General features: G+C 45.8%; 1 protein-coding gene across 2 annotated transcripts; it reads left to right on the top strand.

Moving 5' to 3' along the window:
• The first annotated feature begins 41 nt into the window (after window positions 1-41).
• On the top strand, window positions 42-21,095 carry decr2 (2,4-dienoyl CoA reductase 2, peroxisomal). 2 transcript variants are annotated; one of them, XM_055651489.1, is made up of 8 exons: window positions 42-467; window positions 2,485-2,553; window positions 3,147-3,198; window positions 5,646-5,781; window positions 7,068-7,192; window positions 9,918-10,011; window positions 11,095-11,199; window positions 20,606-21,095. In XM_055651489.1, the coding sequence occupies exons 1-8, from the start codon at window positions 379-381 to the stop codon at window positions 20,611-20,613; spliced, it is 678 nt and encodes a 225-aa protein (XP_055507464.1). In that variant the 5' UTR covers window positions 42-378; the 3' UTR covers window positions 20,614-21,095. The 2 variants fall into 2 exon arrangements, with proteins under 2 accessions (XP_055507464.1, XP_055507463.1); XM_055651488.1 differs by lacking the exon at window positions 20,606-21,095 and adding an exon at window positions 13,248-14,273.
• The last annotated feature ends 3,277 nt before the right edge of the window (window positions 21,096-24,372 follow it).

Here is a 24,372-nt window from a genome sequence, read left to right as displayed (position 1 = left end):
TCGGACGATCCAGTTGCGCCCAGGGATTCCGGGAAACGTAGTTCAACGGCGACCCGCGGCTTGCTGCGCAGGCTCAGTGCTAGGTTTCTGTCCTGTTCTAAGCTATAAGATCTTTGGTTCTAAGTGCAGTTTGTTGTCTCCGCGCCGGTTTGTGAGGAGTTCCCGCCCAGGGTCTGGCGCTGGGGAGGAGGGTTTAAACCCGGTCTGTAACCCGGGGCGTGCAGCAGAGTCAGGGGGTCGGTGTCCAGGGTGGTGGGGGGTCAGTGAGGGGACAGCGCCCCCGGGCTTGTGAGGGACTGTCCCAGGGACAGGGTCAACCGTAGCCGCCGCGCCGGCAAATCCTGCACCCAGCACTCTGCCCACTACCAAGCAGTGGTCATGTCTGCCGCCGGCAGCGTCCCTCAAGATGTGGACTCTGATGACTGCCTACTGAACTACTCCTACATTTTTAGCCCTGATATCCTAAAGTAAGTAGTGTTATTTTAAGTATAAAGTAAGAGGCATTATTCTGCAGACAGCACATAGACAGCATCAAATAAGCCCTTGACTCGTTCTTAACGATAAAAACACAGGAACTAGGAGGAGCCCATCTGGTAACTCGAGCATTCCCCATGGCTGATTTGCCCCATTTCTTTAGAAACATAGAAAATAGGTGCAGGAGTAGGCCCTTCGAGCCTGCACCCCCATTCAATATGATCATGGCTGATCATCCAACTCGGTATCCTGTACCTGTTTTCTCTCCATACCCCCTGATCCCTTTAGCCACAAGGGCCACATCTAACTCCCTCTTAAATATAGCCAATAAACTGGCCTCAACTACATTCTGTGGCAGAGAATTCCAGAGATTCACCACTCTCTGTGTAAAAAATGTTTTTCGCACCTCAGTCCTAAAAGATTTCCCCTTTATCCTTAAACTGTGACCCCTTGTTCTGGACTTCCCCAAGATCGGGAACAATCTTCCTGCATCTAGCCTGTCCAACCCCTTAAGAATTTTGTAAGTTTCTATAAGATCCCCCCTCAATCTTCTAAATTCTAGTGAGTACAAGCCAAGTCTATCCAGTCTTTCTTCATACGAGTCCTCACATCCCAGGAATCAGTCTGGTGAACCTTCTCTGTACTCCCTCTATGCAAGAATGTCCTTCCTCAGATTAGGAAACCAAAACTGTACGCAATACTCCAGGTGTGGTCTCACCAAGGCCCTGTACAACTGCAGTAGAACCTCCCTGCTCCTATACTCAAATCCTTTTGCTATGAATGCTAACATACTATTCACTTTCTTCACTGCCTGCTGCACCTGCATGCCTACTTTCAGTGGCGGCAGCCCCATATCCCTCCATTCTCTGATCTTTAAAATAAGTATATTCTTTCTCTAAACACCATGGGTGATCCAGCCTCAATAGCGCACTGGGGTAGAAATTCATAGAGATTCACCACCCTCCGTGAAAAATAATTCCTACACACAGTAACGCACCTGGTAGAGCTGCTGTCTCACAGCGCCAGGGACCCGATTTGATTCTGACCTCGGGTGCTGTTCAAGTGGAGTTTGCACGTTTTCCCTGTGACCACGTGGGTTTCCACCGGGTGCTCCGGTTTCCTCCCATAACTCAGACATGCGCGTTTGAAGGTTAATTAACCACTTTAAACGCTCCTAGTGTGGATGAGAAAGTGGGATAACGTAGAACAATTGTGAATGGGTAATTGATGGTTTGTGCGGGCTTGACGGGCCGAAGGGCTTGATTCCATGCTAAATCTCTAAACAAAACCAAACCTCCGTTTTTAAATAATTGCCCCCTAATGTTGTAACTTTATCCCCTCATTTGAGATTCTCCCACTATTGGAAACACCTGACATCTTGCCCCCTTTGGACCTTGTATGTTTCAATGGTGCTTTTATTGTCACATGTGCGAAATGCAAACGCACAGTGTAATTATTTTCTTAGTCTAGTAGAGTCTTATTAGTCTTACCTAAGCACATCTCCGATGAGCAAATTGTACAGAAATAGTCGAGTGATCCCGCGTGCAAGAGGTGCCATGTTTTTCCGCCATTTTCAAAGTCCAGTTCGCGCTCCAGGTATTAAGAGCCATGCCCGTTCCAGGCAAGCCCCACGCTATTGCGGACCTCCAGCCATCGCCTTCCTTTGGACGTGTGGGTCAACCTGCAAACTACATCACCCGATCACCTTTGTTCCCTGGTAGTGCCTTTTAATTAATTTTGGGTTGTGTATAACAAAATTGCTTTAATGCAAAGATTCCCAGAAATGGTCCAATTAATTGGGCCAAATTTCACTCCATTGTACATCTATTTTATCAGATCATTTCCTGGGACAATAGTGTCCTATCACCAGCAGCTAAATAAATTGGATCTGAAATGAGATTCTGTGAAACTTTTGTGCCATGGGAGCAGACTTCCACAACCTTTTACTTGTCTAGTTTATGGCATTGTCTTTATTTGAATAAAATAATCACGGCTGTCTCTCGTGAACAGGAACAAAGTTGCCTTCATCACAGGAGGAGGATCGGGCATCGGATTCCGAATCGCAGAGATCCTGATGAGGTATCGTGTGGATATTGCAAAATGAATGGGTGACACATGTATTTCAGTAAAGTTTTGTGATAATAATGCTATTAGTGCATGAAGTGATGGGTGTTGCCGACAGCGAGGCATAGGATGTACAAATCTCCAGTCTCGAGGAATTTGTTATGAAGTTAATTTATTCTCCCTCCCAGCTCTCCTGTATGAGAGTTGTAAAAATGATGACCAAATTGCATTTGTGCATTCTGAATATTTGATTGATTGATACTTTATTATCACATGTGACATGTCACAGTTAAATTATTTGTTTTGTATACCGTGCACAAGGTACGCAAAGAGCCGCCACGTATAGTGCACTGACAGAATTGCAAATGATTAATTGTGGTCCCCAATGGTCCCTCTTTGTTCTCAGCGACCCACCAATGCCGGGTCCCTTTATGCGCCTCCCCCCCACCCCCAACGCTGGGTTCTCCTTTGTTCTCAGCGGCACATCCTCACTCTTTCACCATGCAGGAGGTGGGTATTTTTAGCCCCCAGATGTGAACAGGAAAAAAAAATTAACTCTTGACCATTATAGTCTGTAAGAATTTTTCTAAAGCCGACTTGTCTTGCAGACATGGATGTCAGACCGTAATTGCCAGCAGGAGCTTGGAGCGAGTGCAGGCAGTGAGTAGACATGGCTTTACCGATACAGGAACATAAACAGAAGCAGCAATGGACCAGTCAGCCCCCTGAGACTGCTTCACCATTCAATAAAATAACGGCTGGCCTTTGACCTCCTGCTCTTACCCAATATCTAACCCTACCTTTTGCTCTAACTCCATATATATTCTATATGGGATTAGTACAAGTGGTAAAAAAGACCACCCATTATTTTATTCAAAATCTATCAATCTCTATATATATACTCAGCGATACAACCTCTTCTGTACCCCTGGGTAGAGAATTCCGAAAGGTCACTATCTAAGGTGAAGATATTTTTTCACACTCAGTAATGTCAGCTTCTATTTTGAGACTAACCCCTGGTTCTTAACCCTCGCCAGGGGAGGTATCATCCCTTGATCTATCCTGTCAAACCCCTTCAGAATTTTGTCTGTTTCCGACAAATCACTTCTCATTTTCTAAACTTGAAAGTATAGGCTCTCTCTGCTCTGTCTCTCCTCATATGACAAACACATTATCATAAAAATTAACCTAGAAAACCTTTGTTGCACTCCCTTGATCACAAGTGGTAGAGAGACCAGAGCTGTACACAATATTCCAGCTGCCACCTTACCAGAGCACTAAATAAATGCAGTAAAGCGTTTTTACTGTGGTATTCAAATTATCTCAGAATTAGAACCAACTTTCAATTTCCCTTTCCATTTGCTTGCTGTACCAACCGAAGTCTGCTTTCTCTACCTAGTTGTGATCAAAGGAGTAAAATAAAACTTTACGATTAATTTTGAGTGATTTGTATACGAGGACAGCTGAACGAAACATCTTTCAATGACCTACTGTAACAAAAATACTCTGCTTTTCTATTTCCCACCAAAGGGATTTCTCGCCCACCCCCTAGCTGCCAGGTCCTCCCTCTCATGTCACCTGTCTACTTTGCCTCCTGAAGCTTCTCCTCACCACGCACTTTGAACCCCAACTTTATTTCATTTGCAAACTGTATGATTACGAAGGGCAGGACCATAATAGTCTTGATGCATGGTTTTGACCCAACATGTCGACAATTCCTCCCTCCCCACCCCCCTCCCACAGATGTTGCCTGATCCGCTGAGTTCCTCCAGCAGATTGTTTGTAGTTCCAGTTTCCAGTATCTTCACTCTTTTGTGCTTCCTTGCTTTACTGAGCTTTCACAACTGTCTGCTTGACAAAGGATGATTGGATTTGAGTTTATATTGGCTTGAGTTGTATTACCTGCCCCTGGGAGAAATGTTAGCTGCTGAAAAAAATAATCCATAAGGTAACATCTCGTGCTATCACTTGGAACATAACTCTTCAATTCATCTCCCCAAGTTGTGGGCTTTGCCTGCTAATTATTTACTGCTAAATTACTGCTCCAACTACTCCTTTCATCTCTCCGAGGGTTTGGATCTGTTATTCTCACAGTTTTTTACTTGAGCATGATTCTGCTAATAAGGTTAAGCTGCTGTGACCTTAATCCCCAAAACAAAATATCGGCAGTCACTCTTGCTGTCCAGGAGAAATTGACTAGGAAAGACTTGCACAGCGGCTCAGCGGGTAGAGTCGCTGCCTCACAGCATCACACACACGGGTTCGATCCTGGCCTTGGGTGCAGAGTTTGCACATTCTCCCTGTGACTGCAAGGGTTTCCTCCGGGTGCTCCGGTTTCTTCCCACATCCCAAAGACATGTGGGTTTGTAGGTTAATTGGCCCTCTGTAAATTGCCTCTAGTGTGTAGGAAGTGGATGAGAAAGTGGGATAACATAAAACTAGTGTGAACGGGTGATGGATGGTCGGCGTGGACTCAGTGGGCCATAGTGCCTGTTTCCATGCTGTATCTCAAAACTAAACCAAAACTATGAATATGTTTTATATGACCCCCTCATTGTTGTCCCCCAGCAAGTGCTCTTTCAGTCAGTGAGAAATGAAATAGTTTCAGGTCTCACTGACATGAGCATTGAACCTGCCAAGGCAGCATATCCTAAATCCATCCACATAACCAACAAATGAAAGGCTTGTATAGAGTGGATGTGGAAAGGACGTTTCCAGTAAAAAGAGAGTAGGACCAGAGGGCACAGCCTCAGAATAAAAGTATGTACCTTTACAATGGAGACGAGGAGGAATTTCTTTAGCCAGAGGGTGGTGAATCTGTGGAATTCATTGCCACAGACAACGGTGGAAGCCAAGTGATTGCGTATTTTTAAAGCGGAGATTGACAGGTACTTGATTGGTAAGGGTGTCAAAGGTTACCGGGAGATGGCAGGAGAATGTGGTTGAGGGGGAAAAATAGATCAGCCGTGATCAAATGGTGGAGCAGACTCAAGGGCTGAATGGCCTAATTCTGCTCCTATGTCATAGTTTTGTGAAATGGGAGCAGCAGATGTGATGGTTCCGTGTGTTGTGTTCAGTAATGTCAGCATCCTTTCCTTCTGACCCAGTCTGCTGCAAAGCTTCGTGCAGCCACTGGGCAGCGCTGTCTCCCAGCGTCAGCGGACGTCAGGAGGCCAGAGACCATCGTTGCTGCCGTGGACGCAGCGCTGCAGGAGTTTGGCAAAGTCGACATCCTCATCAACGGTAAGTTCTGGCCTGTTCTTGCTGCCAGGAGGGGGTACCTGAGACATTCAGACGAGGAACTGCAGACGCTGGAATCTGGCGTAGATCACAAAGTGATGGAGTAATTCAGACGGTCTGAAGAAGGGTCCCGATCTGAAACATCACCTGTCCATGTTCTCCAGAGATGCTGCCTGACCCGCTGAGTTACTCCTGTACTTTGGGATTGGACAGGCTAGATGCAGTAAAAATGTTCCTGATGTTGGGGAGCCCAGAACCAGGGGTCACAATTTAAAAATAAGGGGTAGGCCATTTAGGACTGAGATGAGGAAGATCTTTTTCACCCAGAGAGTTATGAATCTGGAATTCTCTGCCACAGAAGGCAGTGGAGGCCAATTCACTGGATGTAATCAAGAGAGAGTTAGCTATAGCTCCTAGGACTAATGTAATCAAGGGATATGGGGGAAAAAACAGGTCCAGGGTATAGATTCGGGATGACCATATTGAAAGGTGATGCTGGCTCGAAGGGCCAAATGGCCTACTCCTGCACCTACTTTCTTTGTCTTCTTCCCTGAGACATTTGTTCGCTTGACCTGGTGGGTCACAGAAATCTCACCTCTTGACCGACACAGCACCGTGTCGCTATTGACAAGCAGCCAGCGGAACATACGGTCCTGACTCTCCCTGTGACTGTGCAGTGCCGTCTTCAGTCATGGTTACGACGTCTTGTCACTCCAGGTGGGGAGCAGGGTTCCTGGCTCGGGTTTGAAGCCTTTCTTTGGAGGTCTCCTGGTCCCTCTGCTTGTAAATTGGTAATCAATTGAGTCCCACAGACCAGGAAGGACCCAAAAGTGTAAATTGAAAACATCTCACGTAATCTCGTAGTGCTTTTTTGGCCTTTTGGTTGAAGACCAAACAACTTCTAAAAGGTACTAAATTACTAATTCAAAGAGACACAAAATGCTGCAGTAACTCAGTGAGACATCAACATCTCTGGAGAGAAGGAATGGTTGACATTTTGGGTCGAGACCTGTCTTCAAACAGTCTCTACCCGAAATGCCACCCATTCCTTTTCTCCAGAGATGCTGCCTGTCGCGCTGAGTTACTCCAGCATTTTGTGTCTGCCTTCGGTTTAAACTAGCATCTGCAGTTCCTTCCTACACATCCTATAAATTACTAACGCCCTGATCTCTGCTTTTCAGCAATCAAATGACTTATTTTCTATGCAGTAACGTAGAAAGATCATTCTGTGGCAATATCACTACAGCTGTCAATCACTCCATTATTTGATTCCTCCTTTCTTGCCCCAGGTGCTGCAGGGAACTTCCTCTGTCCGGCCAGTGGACTATCATTCAATGCTTTCAAAACCGTCCTGGAGATCGACACCATGGGAACCTTCAACACCAGCAAAATCTTGTACCAGAAGTGCTTGAAGGTGAGGCTTGTTTGCATAGCTGGAAGGAATGGACTCTTCTTGCTTCTGTCATTGGGTACTCTGTCTGATTGTCTGACAGAGGGTGGCACAGTGGGGCAGCAGTAGAGCTGCTGCCTTACAGCGCCAGAGACCCGGGCTCGATCCTGACTATGGGTGCTGTCCTGAAGGAGTTTGTACGTTCTCCCTGTAGCCGCTTGAGTTTTCTCCGGGCGCTCCGGTTTCCTCCCACACTGTAAAGACATACAGGTTTCTAGGGTAATTGGCTACTGTAAAAATTGTAAATTGTCCCTAGTGTGTAGGATAGTGCTGGTGTACAGGGTGATCTCGGTGGGCCGAAGGGCCTGTTTCCACGCTGTATCTCAAGTCTAAAGACTTAAATAACGAGATTAACTGTTCTGGTTGATTTCTCAGCCCCTCAATGACAAAGACCTTTACCACTGAATTAATTGTCATCTCCCACCTCTTTCAGGGGGTGAGGGCTAGTGACCAGGTTTTATCACTACAGATGGGGCCCTGGGATCCAGGCTCAAATTGAAGCCCTTGAGAAGAAGGGTCCCGACCTGAAATGTCACCTCTTTGTTCCTGTACAGATGCTGCCTGACCTGCTGAGTTACTCAAGCGCCTTGTGTTTTGCTTAAGATTCCAGCATCTGCAGTCTCTGTGAAGCCAGTCTTTGAAAGTTCTGCTGATAGCTCATCACACACTAGGAGTGCCCCTTTGTGATCCTTGGGGTGGAGGTGCAGTTGACCATGTAACCCCTGGCCCTATGATGGGTGATATCCTGGGCTTTAGTTAGATAAATAAACTAACATTTTCCCCAAATAATCCAGTACATAATTCTGCGGGGGGTCGATGGTGCAGGTGGTGCTAGTGTCCCATGGTGGCGGTGTCAAAAAAGGTATGGCAAGCGGGAGGAGCATTTGAAGGCTCTGGGCCGGTACACGCTCGGGTTCAGAAGGATGAGAGGGCATCTCTTTGAAACCTACCGAATAATGAAAGACCTAGAGAGAGTGGTCGTGGAGAGGATGTTTCCAGTAGTGGGAGAGTCTAGGACCAGAGATCATAGCCACAGAATAAAAATACACGCTTTTAGAGTGGAAATGAGTTGGAATTTCTTTAACCAGAAAGTGGTGAATCTGTTGAATTCATTGCTTCAGATGGCAGTGGAGGCCAAGTCATTGCGTATCTTTATAGCTTGATAAATTCTTGATTAATAAGTGTGTTAAGGGATACAGGGAGAAAGTAGGAGAATGGGGTTGAGAGGGAAAAATAGATCAGCCATGGTTGATTGGCAGAGCAGATTCAATGGGCCGAATGGCCCGAGTCTCCTTTCATATCATGGTTCAGAGGGGATCTATGGGGAATTTTTTTTCACAGGAAGTTGTTGGAATCTTTCAGGCTGCCCATGGAGATGGTAGAGAGGGATTCTCACCACATTTAGGAAGCACCAGACTTGGTGTGGACTCTACGTTTAACTCTAAACTAAGCTCCATCCCTGGGTGACCACCCGGGGCGCCGGGGAGATGGCAGCACTGCCGGCAGTCTGTTTGTCTTTTCACTCTTTTTGTTATTTTTTAGTTTGTTAAAAGTTTTTGTTTTAATGCTCTTCGATTTGTTTTATGTGGGGGGAGGGGGAGGGGATCGGAGTAAACTTTTTTTCAAGTTCCTCCCTTGCCGAAGATGTGATTAGTTTTCGGATCACATTCTCCGGCCTCTGCGGCCTACCATCGCTGGAGCTGGAAGCCTCGTTGGACTGTCGTGAACCCCACCGTGGGGCGCGGACTTAACATCGGAGCTGATCCCTTGCCTGGGATCGCTCCCACCGCGGAAACAACACCAAGGGCTCGCAGTCTCGGGTGAGGCTAGTCGGGAGCTCCAACATCGCGGAAGGTTCGACCAGCATCGATGTGAGGTTCGATCGGCAGACGTGGGGGAGCTGACATCCCCCCCCGATGCGGGAGCTTGATCGCCTTGACGCGGTGGGCCCGAACGCCGCTGGCTATGGGAGTCAAGATCGTCCCGCCAACGGGGGCTCAAGGCCCACGACCGAGGAAGAACTAAGGGAAGGACTTGAACTTTATTTCGCCTTCCATCACAGTGAGGAATGTGTAGGAGTCACTGTGGTGGATGTTCATGTTAAAATGTGTTTTTGAGTGATCTGTTACTTTTAATTGTATGACTGACCTGGCCAATGAAATTCCTCATATGTTGCAAAACATTATTGGCGAATAAAGTGTGATTCTGATTCTGTCCAGGCAGGGAGGGCATTTGTCCAAATGCGGGTGAATGCGATGAATGCAGAAAAATGCAACATTCAGAATAGACATAATGGACTAAGGGGCCTGTACCTGCGCTGTACGGCACTATGAGGCAGTTTAGTTTAACTTCTGGCTGGGAGTTGTGAGTGAGCTATGCTTTGCCGTAAACCAGTTCTTGCAACAGGGCTACAGCAACAGAACACAAAATTGCAAACGCTCTTCCTGACCCACTGAGTTCCTGCAGCACTTTGTGTTTTACTCAAGATTCCAGCATCTGCAGTTCATTGTGCCTCCAACTCAAATTACTATCAGGCTGCAATGTAGGAAACGGGACCAATAATCTGATCAAATTTAGCTGCACCATATGTGATGTTTGTTAAAATGTGTGAGTGAAAGTCCAATGGAAGTTGCTGCCAAAGTTTGTGGAATGTTGTGTCTGATGTTCCTAACCCTGAGTGTTACCCCAGGACCACGGCGGCGTTATTGTGAACATCACGGCTACACTGAGCTACAGGGGGCAGATTCTACAGGTCCACGCTGGCTCTGCCAAGGCTGCTATAGGTAGGTTGCTCCTGCAGTTACCAAACAGTGCCAATCTGAACCTCTGTCATTGTTGTCAGAAATATTATCATCAGCAGGGATTAGCGCAGCACTGGGAAGTGATGCTCCAGTGAAGTTGTGGCACTTGTCTGAACATCTGATCTACAGCCACAAACTGGAATATCCAGTTTATCCTCATAGCTGAGGACAGCAGCAGCTCAACTCCGCCTCTCCCGCCGGGTTAACCTACAGCCCTGCCTGAACTTAAGGGAAATATGGCCCAGGCTTACAGCCAGTGTGGGGAAGCAGCGCTAGCTCCACGGCTCCGGACTGGTATTCCGTCAGTCCAGGCAGGGCTGTAGGTTAATCCGGCGAGACAGGCAGAGTTGAGCTGCATTTAGCGCTGGATTGAGCTGTAATTACCATTCACGGGGCTCACGGCAGAAGCCTTCGAAGCCTCGCGTGTGTGTGTGAGTGTGCGCATGCGCAAGAAATTGTGTCCCCCCTGCCCCTGGTCCCCTCCATATTTTGATAGCGATTTCCGCAACTGGCTTTGCTGCCTTACAGCACCAGAGACCCAGGTTCGATCTTGACGATACAAAGTTTGTACATTTTCCCTGTGACTGCATGGGTTTTCTCCGGGTGAAGACGTACAGATTTGTAGGTTAATTGGCTGCTATAAATTGTGCCTAGTGTGTAGGATAGTGCTAGTGTATGGGTTAATTGCTGGTAAGCACGGACTCGGTGGGCCAAAGGGCCTGTTTCCACACTGCATCACTAAAGTTTTTCCCAGGTCTCCCCTCAGCCTCTGATGTCTCAGAGAAATGTTCCAGTTTTGGTGATCATTATGATAGTGTTTATGAAGGAATCTTCTTCTTGAGTTGTTCTCATACGTACTGAAGCAGAACAATGAAATTCCTTCTTGCAGCAGCACAATAGTTTTGTGAACACAGATTCAATCCTGGACATTCAATCATTAGCAGCACATGTTAACTGGTTGGAAGAGACAACCTGCACAATTTACCTCTGGAACTGCGAGCTATACTCAATGAGTTGCTGCTTCACAATGAGCCCATGACTGATCACATCTCACTCCCTTCACAGATGCAATGACAAAGCACCTAGCGGTGGAATGGGGACCTGACAACATCCGCGTAAACAGTCTGGCACCCGGCCCTGTTTCTGGCACTGAAGGTTTTCGAAAATTGGGTAAGAGATGGTGTGCCTGCTAAGCATAGTGTTCAGGTAACAAAGGCCATGGGTGGGCTCCTCACCCCGAGACTGTTCACCTACACTGGCTCTTGTTTCAGCAGGCCTCAATTTTAAAGTGTTCATGCTTGTTTTTCACTCTCTCCGTGGTCTCCACCTTGTCCACGATCTCCTTGTGTTATCCTTCACACCATCATACTTCTCTAATTGTGGTAATTGAGTATCTACAATTTTCCACCCAACCCCATTACCATATTCTGCAACGGTATGAACAATGAATTCTCCAATTTTAGGTAAATGCAAAACCCAGCCCTTCTTCCTTCCTAACCTCCACCCCCCCCACCCCGCGCCCCACCTGAACTCACACCTATTTCTCCCCTCCATGTCCCCTTCCACCTCTAGCTTCACAATTCTTTTTAGTTTAGTTTTGTTTATTGTCATGTGTACCGAGGTACAGTGAAAAGCTTTTTGTTACTTGCAGCTGAGAGACTATACTTGATTACAATTGAGTCTGAAAAACGGCCTAGATTCGAAACATCACCCATTCCTTCTCCCCAGAGATGCTGCCTGTCCCGCTGACTTACTCCAGCATTTTGTGTTTATCTTCGATTTAAACCAGCATCTGCAGTTCGTTCCTACACATTACAATCTAGCCGTCCATAGTGTACAGATACAGGATAAAGGGAATAATAGTGCAAGATAAAATTCAGTGAAGTCCAATTAAAGATAGTCCGAGGCCTTCCAAAGAAGTCGCTGGGGTAGCTCAGGACTGCTCTCTAGTTGGTGAGAGGATGGTTCAGTTGCCTGATGACAGCTGGGAAGAAACTGTCCCTGAACCTGGAGGCATACATACTTCCGAACCTCTTACCTGATGGGAGAGGGGGGAAAGACGGAGTGACCGGGGTCACTTGTAACTCCTCAATCCTTTTGCCACACACCTTCTGTCTTTTCATCTCTGGCCAATGTCCACCATCTGCCTGTCAAAAAAACTCACCTGTATCAACCTATTATCTGCCAGGCTTTGTCCAGCCACTCCTCTCTTTCAGCTTTCTTCCCCTCACCCCACGCAATCAGTTTGAAGAAGGGTCCTGACCCAAAATACCACCTATCCATGTTCTGCATGGATGCTGCCTGATCCACTGAGTTACTCCAGCACGGTATGCTTTCTTTACCTTATCTGGGTGTCTGGAAATTGGGAGTCTTCATCATTGATCCTGTTACCAACTGGACCTTAAAACAATCCTAGATTTTGTCGCATATATTCACTCCATTCTTTGTATGTAGCAAAACCTAGACACTTTCCAGGTAAATGATTATTTCTGTGTAGTGAAGAAAGCGAATGGTATGTTAGCATTCATAGCAAAAGGATTTGAGTATAGGAGCAGGGAGGTTCTACTGCAGTTGTACAGGGTCTTGGTGAGACCACACCTGGAGTATTGCGTACAGTTTTGGTTTCCTAATCTGAGGAAGGACATTCTTGCATAGAGGGAGTACAGAGAAGGTTCACCAGACTGATTCCTGGGATGTGAGGACTCGTATGAAGAAAGACTGGATAGACTCGGCTTGTACTCGCTAGAATTTAGAAGATTGAGGGGGATCTTATAGAAACTTACAAAATTCTTAAGGGGTTGGACAGGCTAGATGCAGGAAGATTGTTTCCGATCTTGGGGAAGTCCTGAACAAGGGGTCACAGTTTAAGGATAAAGGGGAAATCTTTTAGGACTGAGATGCGAAAAACATTTTTTCACACAGAGGGTGGTGAATCTCTGGAATTCTCTGCCACAGAATGTAGTTGAGGCCAGTCCATTGGCTATATTTAAGAGGGAGTTAGATGTGGCCCTTGTGGCTAAAGGGATCAGGGGGTATGGAGAGAAAGCAGGTACAGGATACTGAGTTGGATGATCAGCCATGATCATATTGAATGGCGGTGCAGGCTCGTAGGGCCGAATGGCCTACTCCTGCACCCTATTTTCTATGTTTCTAAATGATTATTGTGGAGCATAAGGGATTTTGCAATTCCTAAACCTTGTTCCTTCTCTCCTTGCCAGGTGGTTTGGCAAGGGCTGCAGCAGATCACTATAAACTGATTCCACTGCAGAGAGTGGGGACAAAGACGGAAATAGCCCACGGCGTGCTGTACCTTGTGAGCCCGGCTGCATCGTACGTGACTGGCACATCGCTTGTGATCGACGGTGGGCAGTGGCTTAGCGGAGCCAACAACATGTCGGTCATGCTGGGGCTCCTGCAAACGTCAGCCAAGCTGTGAACCCAAAGGTGAAACACCAATGTGTGTTCCATGTTCTGATACCATCTCAAATGCATCACAGTGCATAGCAAGGCACGTGCACACACCCACTCACCGAGAGCAGTCGATGTAGCCCAGTCAACCATATAAACCAGGCGGGCCCCCTATCCCCCATAGACCATCTATGCTTCATGCTACCTCGGGAAAGCAGCCAACGTAATTAAGGACCACTTGCACCCGAGTCATTCCCTCTTGTTCCCTCTCCTGTCGGGCAGAAGATATAAAGCCCTTGAAAGCATGTACCACCAGATTCAAGAACCGCTTCTTCCCCTACTAATCAGAACTTTCGTAAGCTATGGGTGTCATCCTGATCTCCCAATCTACCTTATTACAGCCCTTGCACTTTTTTGTAATCTGCACTTTCTCTGTAGCCATGACACTATTATGCACTCTTCTCTGTTTATCGCAAACTACCTGTTGTACTTGTGTATGGTTTGATTGTACTCATGTGTGGTATGATTTTCCTGGATAGTACACAGAAAGCTTTTCACTGTATCTGATACACCTGACAATAATAAACCAATAGTAATATCAATGCCACCCTGATGCAGAGCTGTCACCCTTGGCTCTCGAGCAACCGGTTACTGGTCCTGAAGCCTCGTGCCGTTTGTTCTACCTTCGGAAATGTTTCACCAGGCATCAGCTGATCATCAGCCGGTAAACAGTTGGGAGTCCCTGCAACAACCTCGTGTGTCAGCATGTTGGAGCATCCTGTGCCAATCAGTGCTAACTAAGGCCAACTGTCAATTAAACAATTCTCCAACTGCAATTTGTTTCTTTTTGTTAATTTGTTCATTATTGAAAGCATCGTTTGCTGCTTTCCAGTTGATGAGAAAGTCGGATGCAGAAAACAACCAGTCACATACACGAGAACAAGGAACTGCAGATGCTGGTTTACAAAAGCAGACACGGAGTGCTGGAGTAGCTCAGTGTGTCAGGCAGCATCTCAGGAGAACATGGATAGGTAATGTTTTGGGGCGAGACCCTTCTTCAGACTGATTCACATATACTGCATGTGAGTGACCTGCCCTCAGTGCTTGACTGGGTCATAACCCATTACTACTCTCCATCATTCCCACAGTGGGGTTACCAGCTTGTCCGGGGTTCCCATTAGACTACAAATGGTATGAGTCTTGAGTCCTAGGAGTATTTCTCATTGACATTCCAGTGCAATGCTTGAGGAATCATAGAAACATAGAAACATAGAAATTAGGTGATTTGGGAGTAGGCCATTCGGCCCTTCGAGCCTGCACCGCCATTCAATATGATCATGGCTGATCATCCAACTCAGTATCCCGTACCTGCCTTCTCTCCATACCCCCTGATCCCCTTAGCCACAAGGGCCACATCTAACTCCCTCTTAAATATAGCCAATGAACTGGCCTCAACTACCCTCTGTGGCAGAGAGTTCCAGAGATTCACCACTCTCTGCGTGAAAAAAAGTTCTTCTCATCTCGGTTTTAAAGGATTTCCCCTTTATCCTTAAGCTGTGACCCCTTGTCCTGGACTTCCCTAACATCGGGAACAATCTTCCTGCATCTAGCCTGTCCAACCCCTTAAGAATTTTGTAAGTTTCTATAAGATCCCCTCTCAATCTTCTAAATTCTAGAGAGTATAAACCAAGTCTATCCAGTCTTTCTTCATAAGACAGTCCTGACATCCCAGGAATCAGTCTGGTGAACCGTCTCTGCACTCCCTCTATGGCAATAATGTCCTTCCTCAGATTTGGAGACCAAAACTGTACGCAATACTCCAGGTGTGGTCTCACCAAGACCCTGTACAATTGCAGTAGAACCTCCCTGCTCCTATACTCAAATCCTTTTGCAATGAAAGCTAACATACCATTCGCTTTCTTTACTGCCTGCTGCACCTGCATGCCTACCTTCAATGACTGGTGTACCATGACACCCAGGTCTCGCTGCATCTTCCCCTTTCCCAATCGGCCACCATTTAGATAATATCTAACATGATTGAGGAATCATGTTCCGTGGTGTGTCATTTGGATGTAATGTTAGTTGCGCATATACTGATTTGGTGATACATTCAATTCCCATGGTGATAGTTAAAGACAAGCTGGGAGTTCAGCTCCATGAATAACAGTTCACCTGGCTAGTCGTTTGCTTTGTTTGGATAATGCCTTTGAAGTGTTGATGTTTTTCTCTTTGGGCGCTGTACAAATTTATGTTGTTTGTGAGCCCATGTGTTTACCTCATCAGCTGTGGCTACATAGGTCATTGTCTTGCCTCCGAATCGGAAGGTTCAAGTCCCATCCAACCCTATAAACACAAACCACTCTAGTATAATAAATGCAAAGCACTCTCTCCGTTGCCTGCTCCAACACGAGATGTCTTGTCACCCGGGTGGATGTAATTTATGACATTATTTTGAAGAGGAACAGGCAAGTTGTTGTTTTGGCAAATACAGTGCATTCAGAAAGTATTCAGCCCTCTTCACTTTTCCCACATTTTGTTACATTACAGCCTTATTCTAAAATAGATTCAATTATTTTTTTTATCATCAATCTACACACAATACCTCATAATATAAAAGCGAAAACAAGTGTTTAGAAATTTTTGCAAAGTGATTAAAAAGAAATAACTGAAATATCACATTTACATAAGTATTCAGACCCTTTGCTATGACACTCAAAATTGAGCTTAGGTTCATCCTGTTTCCATTGATTATCCTCGAGATGTTTCTACAACTTGATTGGAATCCACAAGTGGTAAATTAAATTGATTGTACATGATTTGGAAAGACACACACCTGTCTATATTAGGTCCCGCAGTTGACAGTGCATGTCAGAGCAAAAACTAAGCCATGAAGACGAAGGAATTGTCCGTAGACCTCCGATACAGGATTGTGTCAAGACACAGATCTGGGGAAGGGTATAAAACAATTTCTGCAGCATTGCAGGTCCCAAAGAGCACAGGGGCCTCCGTCATTCTTAAATGGAAGAACTTTGAAACCACCAGGACTCTGCATAGAATTGGCCGCCCGGCCAAACTGAGCAATCATGGGAGAAGGGCCTTGGTCAGGAAGGTGACCAAGAACCCGATGGTCACTCTTGACAGTGGAGATGTGAGAAACTTCCAGAAGGACAACTGTATCTGCAGCACTCCCAATCAGGCCTTTATGTTAAAGTGGCCAGATGGAGGCCACTCCTCAGTGAAAGGCACATGACAGCCCACTTGGAGTTTGTCAAAAGGCATGAGAAACAAGATTCTCGGGTCTGATGAAACCAAGATTGAACTCTTTGGCCTGAATGCCAAGCGTCACATCTGGAGGAAACCAGGCACCGCTCATCACCTAGCCAATACCATACCTACGTTGAAGCATGGTGGTGGCAGCATCATGCTGTGGGGATGATTTTCAGCGGCAGGAACTGGGAGACTAGTCAGGATCAAGGGAAAGATGAATGGAGCAAAGTACAGAGAGATCCTTGATGAAAACCTGCTCCGGAGCGTTTAGGACCTCAGACTGGGGCAGAGATTCAACTTCCAACAGAACAACTTCCTGCAGTTTTTTTCTCACTCTTTGACCTGAAATAACTCTGTTCCTATTTCCACAGAAGCTGCCTAACATTCTGAGAGTTTACAATATTGTCTACTTCAGATTTCTTGCGTCTGCAGTTTTTCTTCATGCTGCATTGGTCTTTGTAGAACTGCACTGTAGTGACACTCCCAATCTGCAAAAGACTTGATTATTCCTAAATTATTTCCTTAGTAATTCCGTGTAAATCTACAACCCCATGCAATTGTATGTGCAAACGTCTATGTGGTTCCTCATCAAATGACTTTTAAAAACACATGCAAACTACAGTGCCCTCCATAATGTTTGGGACAAAGACCCATCATTTATTTATTTGCCTCTGTACTCCACAATTTGAGATTTGTAATAGTAAAAAATCACATGTGGTTAAAGTGCACATCGTCAGATTTTAATAAAGGCAATTTTTATACATTTTGGTTTCACCATGTAGCAATTACAGCAGTGTTTATACATAGTCCCCCCATTTCAGGGCACCATCATGTTTGGGACACAACAATGTCATGTAAATGAAAGTAGTAATTTTAGTATTTTGTTTGCCTACCGCCACAACAGGTCAACGGAGGATGCGATCTCACTGGCTCTCCACTCCGCATTGAACCACTTGGACAATAAAAACACTTACGTCAGGCCGTTGTTTATAGACTACAGCTCGGCGTTCAATATCACCATCCCAGCCAAGCTGGTTACCAAGCTCAATGAACTGGGTCTCTGCGCATCCCTCTGCAGTTGGATCCTCGACTTCCTCAACCACAGACCACAGTCTGTTCAAATTGGCAGAAACACTTCACCCTCGGTAACAATCAGTATGGGAGTGCCTCAAGGCTGCGTGGCCCCCTGCTTTACTCACTCTATACCCATGACTGTGTAGCCGGACATAGTGCGAACTCCATCGTCAAGTTCACCGACGACACCACTGTTGGACGAATTACAGATGGTGATGAGTCAGAGTATAGTAGTGAGATCGACTGATTGACCAAATGGTGCCAGCACAACAACCTGGCTCTCAACATCAGTAAAACCAAGGAACTGATTGTGGACTTTGCAAGGGGAAGGATGAGGACGCACAATCCTGTTTATATCAATGGGAAGAAGGTGGAGGGTGAAGAAATTCCTGGGCATGCATATTTCCGAAGATCTTTCCTGGACCCAGCACATTGATGCAATTATAAAGAAGGCACATAGTGCCTCTACTTCCTGAGAAGATTACGGAGACTCGGTATGTCAAGCAGGATTCTCTCGAACGTCTACAGGTGCACAGTCGAAGAGCATACTGACTGGTTGCATCGTGGCCTGGTTCGGCGACTTGAATGTCCAGGAGCAGAAAAGAATGCAAAAGATTGTGACCACTGCCCAGTCCATCACTGGCTCTGACCTCCCCACCATCGAAGGGATCTATTGAAGTCACTGCTTCAAAAAGGCAGCCAACATCATCAAAGACCCACACCATCCTGGCCACACATTAATTTCACCATTGTCATGGGGAAGAAGGTACAGGATCCTGAAAACTGTAACGTCCAGCTTCAGGAACAGCTTCTTCCCTACACCCATCAGGCTATTAAACATGACAACAAATAAGCTGTGAACTACAACAGACTTATTATTATTATTGCACTATATTTGTTTATTTCTTGAGTATGTGTGCATGCGTACTTTTTTAATACATTGCACACTGAATGTTTTTTCTCATGTTATATACGATGTTTACATATTCTGTTGTGCTGTAGCAAGCTAGAATTTCATTGTCCTATCTGGGACATATGACAATAAAACACTCGTGACTCTTGATATCTTTTGCATGGAATGGCTGCTTGAAGTCAGCGATTCATGGACATCACCAGTTGCTGGGTGTCTTCTCTGGTGATGCTCTGCCAGGCCTGTATGACAGCCATCTTTAGCTTATGCTTGTTTGGGGGCTAGTCTCCTTCAGTTTTCTCTTCATCATATAAAAGGCATGCTCAATTGGGTTTGGATCAGGTGATTGACTTTGAATTGGCCACTCAAGAATTTACAATTATTTTAGCTTTGTTGCTTCAGCAGCATGTTTGGGATCATTGTCTTGCTGTAGAATGAACCGCCGACCAATGAGTTTTGAGGCATTTGTTTGAATTTGAGCAGATAGGATGTGTCTATACATTTCAGAATTCATTATGCTGCTGCCATCAGCAGTTGTATCATCAATGAAGATAAGTGAGCCAGTACCTTCAGCAGCCAAACATGCCCAGGACATAACACCCCACCACCGTGTTTCACAGATGAAGTGGTTTGCTTTGGATCTTGGGCAGTTCCTTCTCTCCTCTATACTTTGCTTTTGCCATCATTCTGATATGTTAATCTTCATCTCATCTGTCCACAAGACCTTTTTCCAGAACTGTGGTTGCTCTTTTACGTATCTCTTGGCAAACTTTAACCAAGACATCCTATTTTTGCAGCAAACCGGTGGTTTATATCTTGCAGTGTAGCCTCTATATTTCTGTTCATGAAGTCTTCTGCCGATAGTGGTCATTGACAAATCAACACCCAACTCCTGAATAGTGTTTCTGATCTGTGGGACGGATGATTGGGGATTTTGCTTTATTATAGAGAGAATTCTTCTGTCATCAGCTGTGGAGGTCTTCCTTGGCTTTCCAGTCCCTTTGCGATTAGTAAGCTCACCAGTACTCTCTCCCTTGAGCCTCACATCCTCACATCCGCCATGTCATTAAAACCTCCTTCTTTCACCTCCGCAACATCGCCAAAATCAGACCCTCTCTCACACCTCCCGCTGCTGAAAGACTCATCCATGCCTTCATCTCCTCCCGACTGGACTACTGCAACTCACTTCTCCTTGGCATCAGCTCCACCTACATCAACCGACTCCAACTGGTCCAGAACGCAGCCGCCCGACTCATCACCCACACCAAATCCTGGCATCACATCACTCCAGTCCTCAAACAACTTCACTGGCTTCCCATCTCCCACCGGATCACCTACAAAATCCTGGTCCTCACCTACAAAGCCCTCCACCATCTGGCCCCCCCATATCTCACTGACCTCCTCTCCCCCTACCAACCCTCACGGTCCCTCAGATCCACATCAGCTGGTCTCCTCTCCATCCACAAATCCAACCTCCGCAGTTTTGGGAACAGAGCCTTCTCCAGGGTAGCTCCCAGGCTCTGGAACTCCCTCCCCCAACTGATCCGCAATTCCGTGTCCCTCACCATCTTCCAGTCCCGCCTCAAGACCCATCTCTTCACCTCTGCCTATCCTTAGCCCCACGTCCCCCTCCCTTTTCATCTGTGCTTGAATTGCCTCATATTGTGTTTTGAATTGAATTCTGTCTTTAATTTGTGTACTAGTCATGTCTCTACTATTTATTTCATTCCGCTTACATGTTTTTCCTCTACTTGCTAAATTTTTGTAAGGTGTCCTTGAGACTCTTGAAAGGCGCCCATAAATAAAATTTATTATTATTATTATTATTTCTTCTTAATGATGTTCCAAACAGTTGATTTTGGTAAGCCTAAATTTTGGCTGATGTTTTTTTCTAACATTTTTATTCTTGTTTCTCAGTCTCATAATGGCTTATTTGACTTTCATTGGCACAACTTTGGTCCTCGTGTTGATAAACGGCAATTAAAGTTTCCAAAGGTGTTGAAAAGACTGGAGTAAACACTAGGTGCTGAGAGCTCTCTTATACCTGCATCAAGGAGGCAATTAAACACACCTGAGCAATTACAAACGCCTGTGAAGCCATGTGTCCCAAACATCATGGTGCGCTGAAGTGGGGTGGGGGTGGGGATTGCTGTAATGTCTACATGGTGAAACCAAAATGTATAAAAATGGCCTTTAATAAAATCTGTCAATGTGCACTTTAACCACATGTGATTTTTTTCTATGACAAATCTCAAATTGTGGAGTACAGAGGTAAAATAAATATGGGTCTTTGTCCCAAACATTATGGAGGGCACATCTTGAAAGAGGTGATAGAAATGCAAATTCTTCATTATGACACAAGTGTGTACTTTATTGCTGTTCCCATTGCTCTAAAATTATTTAGGATTCCCCAAGGATATTCTGTGGTGATCAAAACAAGATGTGGCTTTGCTCCAAGCCACTGAGAAATCTTAGTCATTGCCAAAATATTGGAATACAGATTGAAAAGTTAAACCAACTTTCAGCAAAACCTTTTGGCAGCTTTATTTTCAGGAAAGGGGAGTATATAACTAGAGGGCACAGATTTGAAGTGAGACGGGAAAGATTTCAAGGGGATCTGAGAGGCACTTTTTCACACTGACGGGGTATATGGAACGAGCTGCCAGAAGAAGTAGTTGAGGCAGGCACAATCAAAATATTTAAAAGGCGTTTGAACAACAAATAGATAGGAAAGGGGTTAGAGGGATATGGACCAAATACATGCAAATGGGACTAGCTCAGGTAGACAACTTGGAGGACATGGACGAGTTGGGTTGAAGGGCCTACGTCTGTGCTGTATGATTCTGCAATTTAAGAATATGAAATAGCACAAATCTGGCAACCAGAAATCAAATCTGGAAATGTTAGCATGTTGATTAACATCTGTAGAAAGAGAAAATATTCATCTCTAAAGTCTCTGTCATTTGAAAAAAATAGTTTGATGTAATAGATTGGAAGCAAATAAAGGAGCACATGAAATAATTGTGGTAGATTGGGAGAGTTATTCAGTAGTGATGGCACAAGGCAGTCTGGAGCAGAACCAATGATTCAGAAAATCACTGACCACCCCAGGGATGAATGGGTGGGTGTTTTGGTCAACGCCTATCACGTGTGTTAGGTGGAGAACCGGAGGAACCCATTGATGAACCTTAACCGGGCAACAGGTTGGACCAGAATGTCATTGGTTACCTGTGTCCATTATGGTGCAACGTAGTTTTTAAATGGATCTTGAAACGCTGGCAGACATGTAGCAAAACACTAAGTGCTGGAGGAAATCAATGGTTAGACAACATCAGTGGAGGGAATGGACAGACAACTTTTGCGGTTTTCTTCCTTCAGACTCTATTAAGGATTTAAGTAAAATATATCTCTCAAAGGAAAACGTGAATTAGATAATCCGGCAGAAGGTTCTGAGATGATGGAATCTGCAGCTTTTGATTTTGGAGAGTATCCATATGAAATTTGCTGAGTCTGAGTTTCTGAAGCAGTGTGAATGCCAACAATCAAACGAGGAACAAAGAACAGCAAATGATGATATGTAGACAGGGTTGACAGGTCAGAATGTTTGTCAAAGGGTGGAAATGTCAAAGACGAGAGGGCATACCTTTTCGGTGAGTGGGGCAACGTTATTTTACGGTAGGTGCCTGGGACGTGCTGCCAGGGCAAGTGTGGTGTTTAAGAGACGTTTAGATAGGCACATGGATATGCAGGGAATGGAGGGATATGGATCACAAGCAGCCAGGACGGGGAAGATCTGCCAGCCACTGGGAAGCACGCTCTATTGAGTATGTCAATATCTCCCAACCCAGCGGCGCCAGGGCAGGAGCGTCTCCTGAAACTTCCATCCAACCAATGGAAGTTATGGTTTGTCTCCTCCAACACGATCAATCAGTCGCCATCATTGCCTCATCGCCAATGAAAGCAGGGGTGACCTTTCGTCAAAACTCACACAGTCCAATGAAATGAGGACCCTCCAACTCAGCCAATGAAATCAGGATCTTCGGCTCGGCCAGTGAAATCAGGACTAAGTTCGATCAGGGCCTCCAGGTCGACCAATGAAAGCAAAGCAACCTGTCCTTGTTAGCCAATGACAGCGGCGGCGGAGGGTTTAATTCTTCGCCTGGCGCATGTCAGGCACACAATCCTTCTTGGCGACATTATGACTTTAGTCCAGGTGAATGTTTGACGTCTTTGTTTTTAATCGGTTTTGGTATTGATATTTGGTTTTGGTATTTGCCACTTGGCTTGAATCTCCTTTTGTTATTTGCTGAGACGTCTCCTAAAGAAGGGCAGTGAGCGTTGCCACTCCAGGCCTTCTATTGAGCTATTCATCGGTTCAGCCCCGGAGAACCAAAAGGCGAACCGTTCCTCAGCATCTGCCCTCCCATCGGCAACGTCGGGTTCCCGGTCTATTCGACGGACAATTGCAACGCACCAGAGGTAGAAGCCGCCAATGGGCTTCGCTTTAACTTACCTGCACTGTGTTTCAGTAGTTGACTTGGTACGTCCTTTCGTTGTGTGAGGAAGCAATATGAGGCTGGGCACGTATTTCCCCACACAGACACGCTTGTGTTGGGATCTTGTGGGTAATCCTGACCTCGTCCCATCCATTTCCCTCTCGACTCCACCCTCCCTGCAACTATTTCCCTCTCCCAATTTTGAGGAAGGGTCTTCAACCTGCAATGTTAGTTAGCTCTGTTTCCCGAGCTGCCGTGTGCTTCCAGTATTTTCTCTGCTTTTGCTTCAAATTGGTAGCACCTGCAGATATCTGAGTTTGCGTTGCACGGAGTTTGTTGGTGTCTTTTAATTTAGCCAGTTGCAGCGAATATGCGATGCGACTGATTCGCCCAACTTATACTAGTACCTTTTCTATTCGGAAGCGGTCACTTAACGGTAGTCGACGTGCATCTGTGTGGATATCTTGGTATCCACGTTAAATGTATGTGGGAAGTTATCTTTCGAGGGCAGAACAATGTAGAAACTACCGAAGATAGATACAGTGCTGGTGTAACTCAGCAGGAAAGCAGCATCTCTGCAAAGAATGAATAGGCGACGTATCGGGTCTAGACCCTTCTTCAGTCCAGCATTTTGTGTCTATCTCCGATTTAAACCAGCATCTCCAGTTCCGTCCTACACCTAGAAACGACATAATGTTGGTTTACAAAAACAAGCACAAAGTGCCGGAGTAACTCAGATGATCAGGGAGCATATGTGAAGAGCATGGATAGGCGGCGATAAACACAAAGTGCTGGATGCCGGGCAGCAACTCTGGAGAAAACGAAAAATGACACCTATTATTCCTCCAGAGATGCTACGTGGCCAGTTGAGTTACTTCAGCACCTTGTGTGGGATAACCCAACATCTACAGTTCTTTGTTTCTAGGTCGATAGACGACGTTTCGGGGCAGGATTCTTCTGCAGGAAGAGACGTAGTAAATGCATTGTTTAAATATCGCCGTGCTGGCAGGGCATTGCGTTATTTGGCGAGTGCATGATTCCCTTTCTCTTATCCCGCCGCGGGTCAATTACGAATGGCCGGGTCGCACGCGCACAGTAGCCAAGCCCCCGCCTGTTAGCAACGCGCACGCGCAATGGCAGCGGCCGGTCGCGCATGCGCCGCACGGTTGCTATGCAGCGTCTCCAGGG

This window comes from Leucoraja erinacea, chromosome 20, assembly GCF_028641065.1.
Source record: "Leucoraja erinacea ecotype New England chromosome 20, Leri_hhj_1, whole genome shotgun sequence".
NCBI classification, from domain to species: Eukaryota; Metazoa; Chordata; class Chondrichthyes; order Rajiformes; family Rajidae; genus Leucoraja; species Leucoraja erinaceus.
This window is presented reverse-complemented; position numbering and strand designations above follow the sequence as displayed.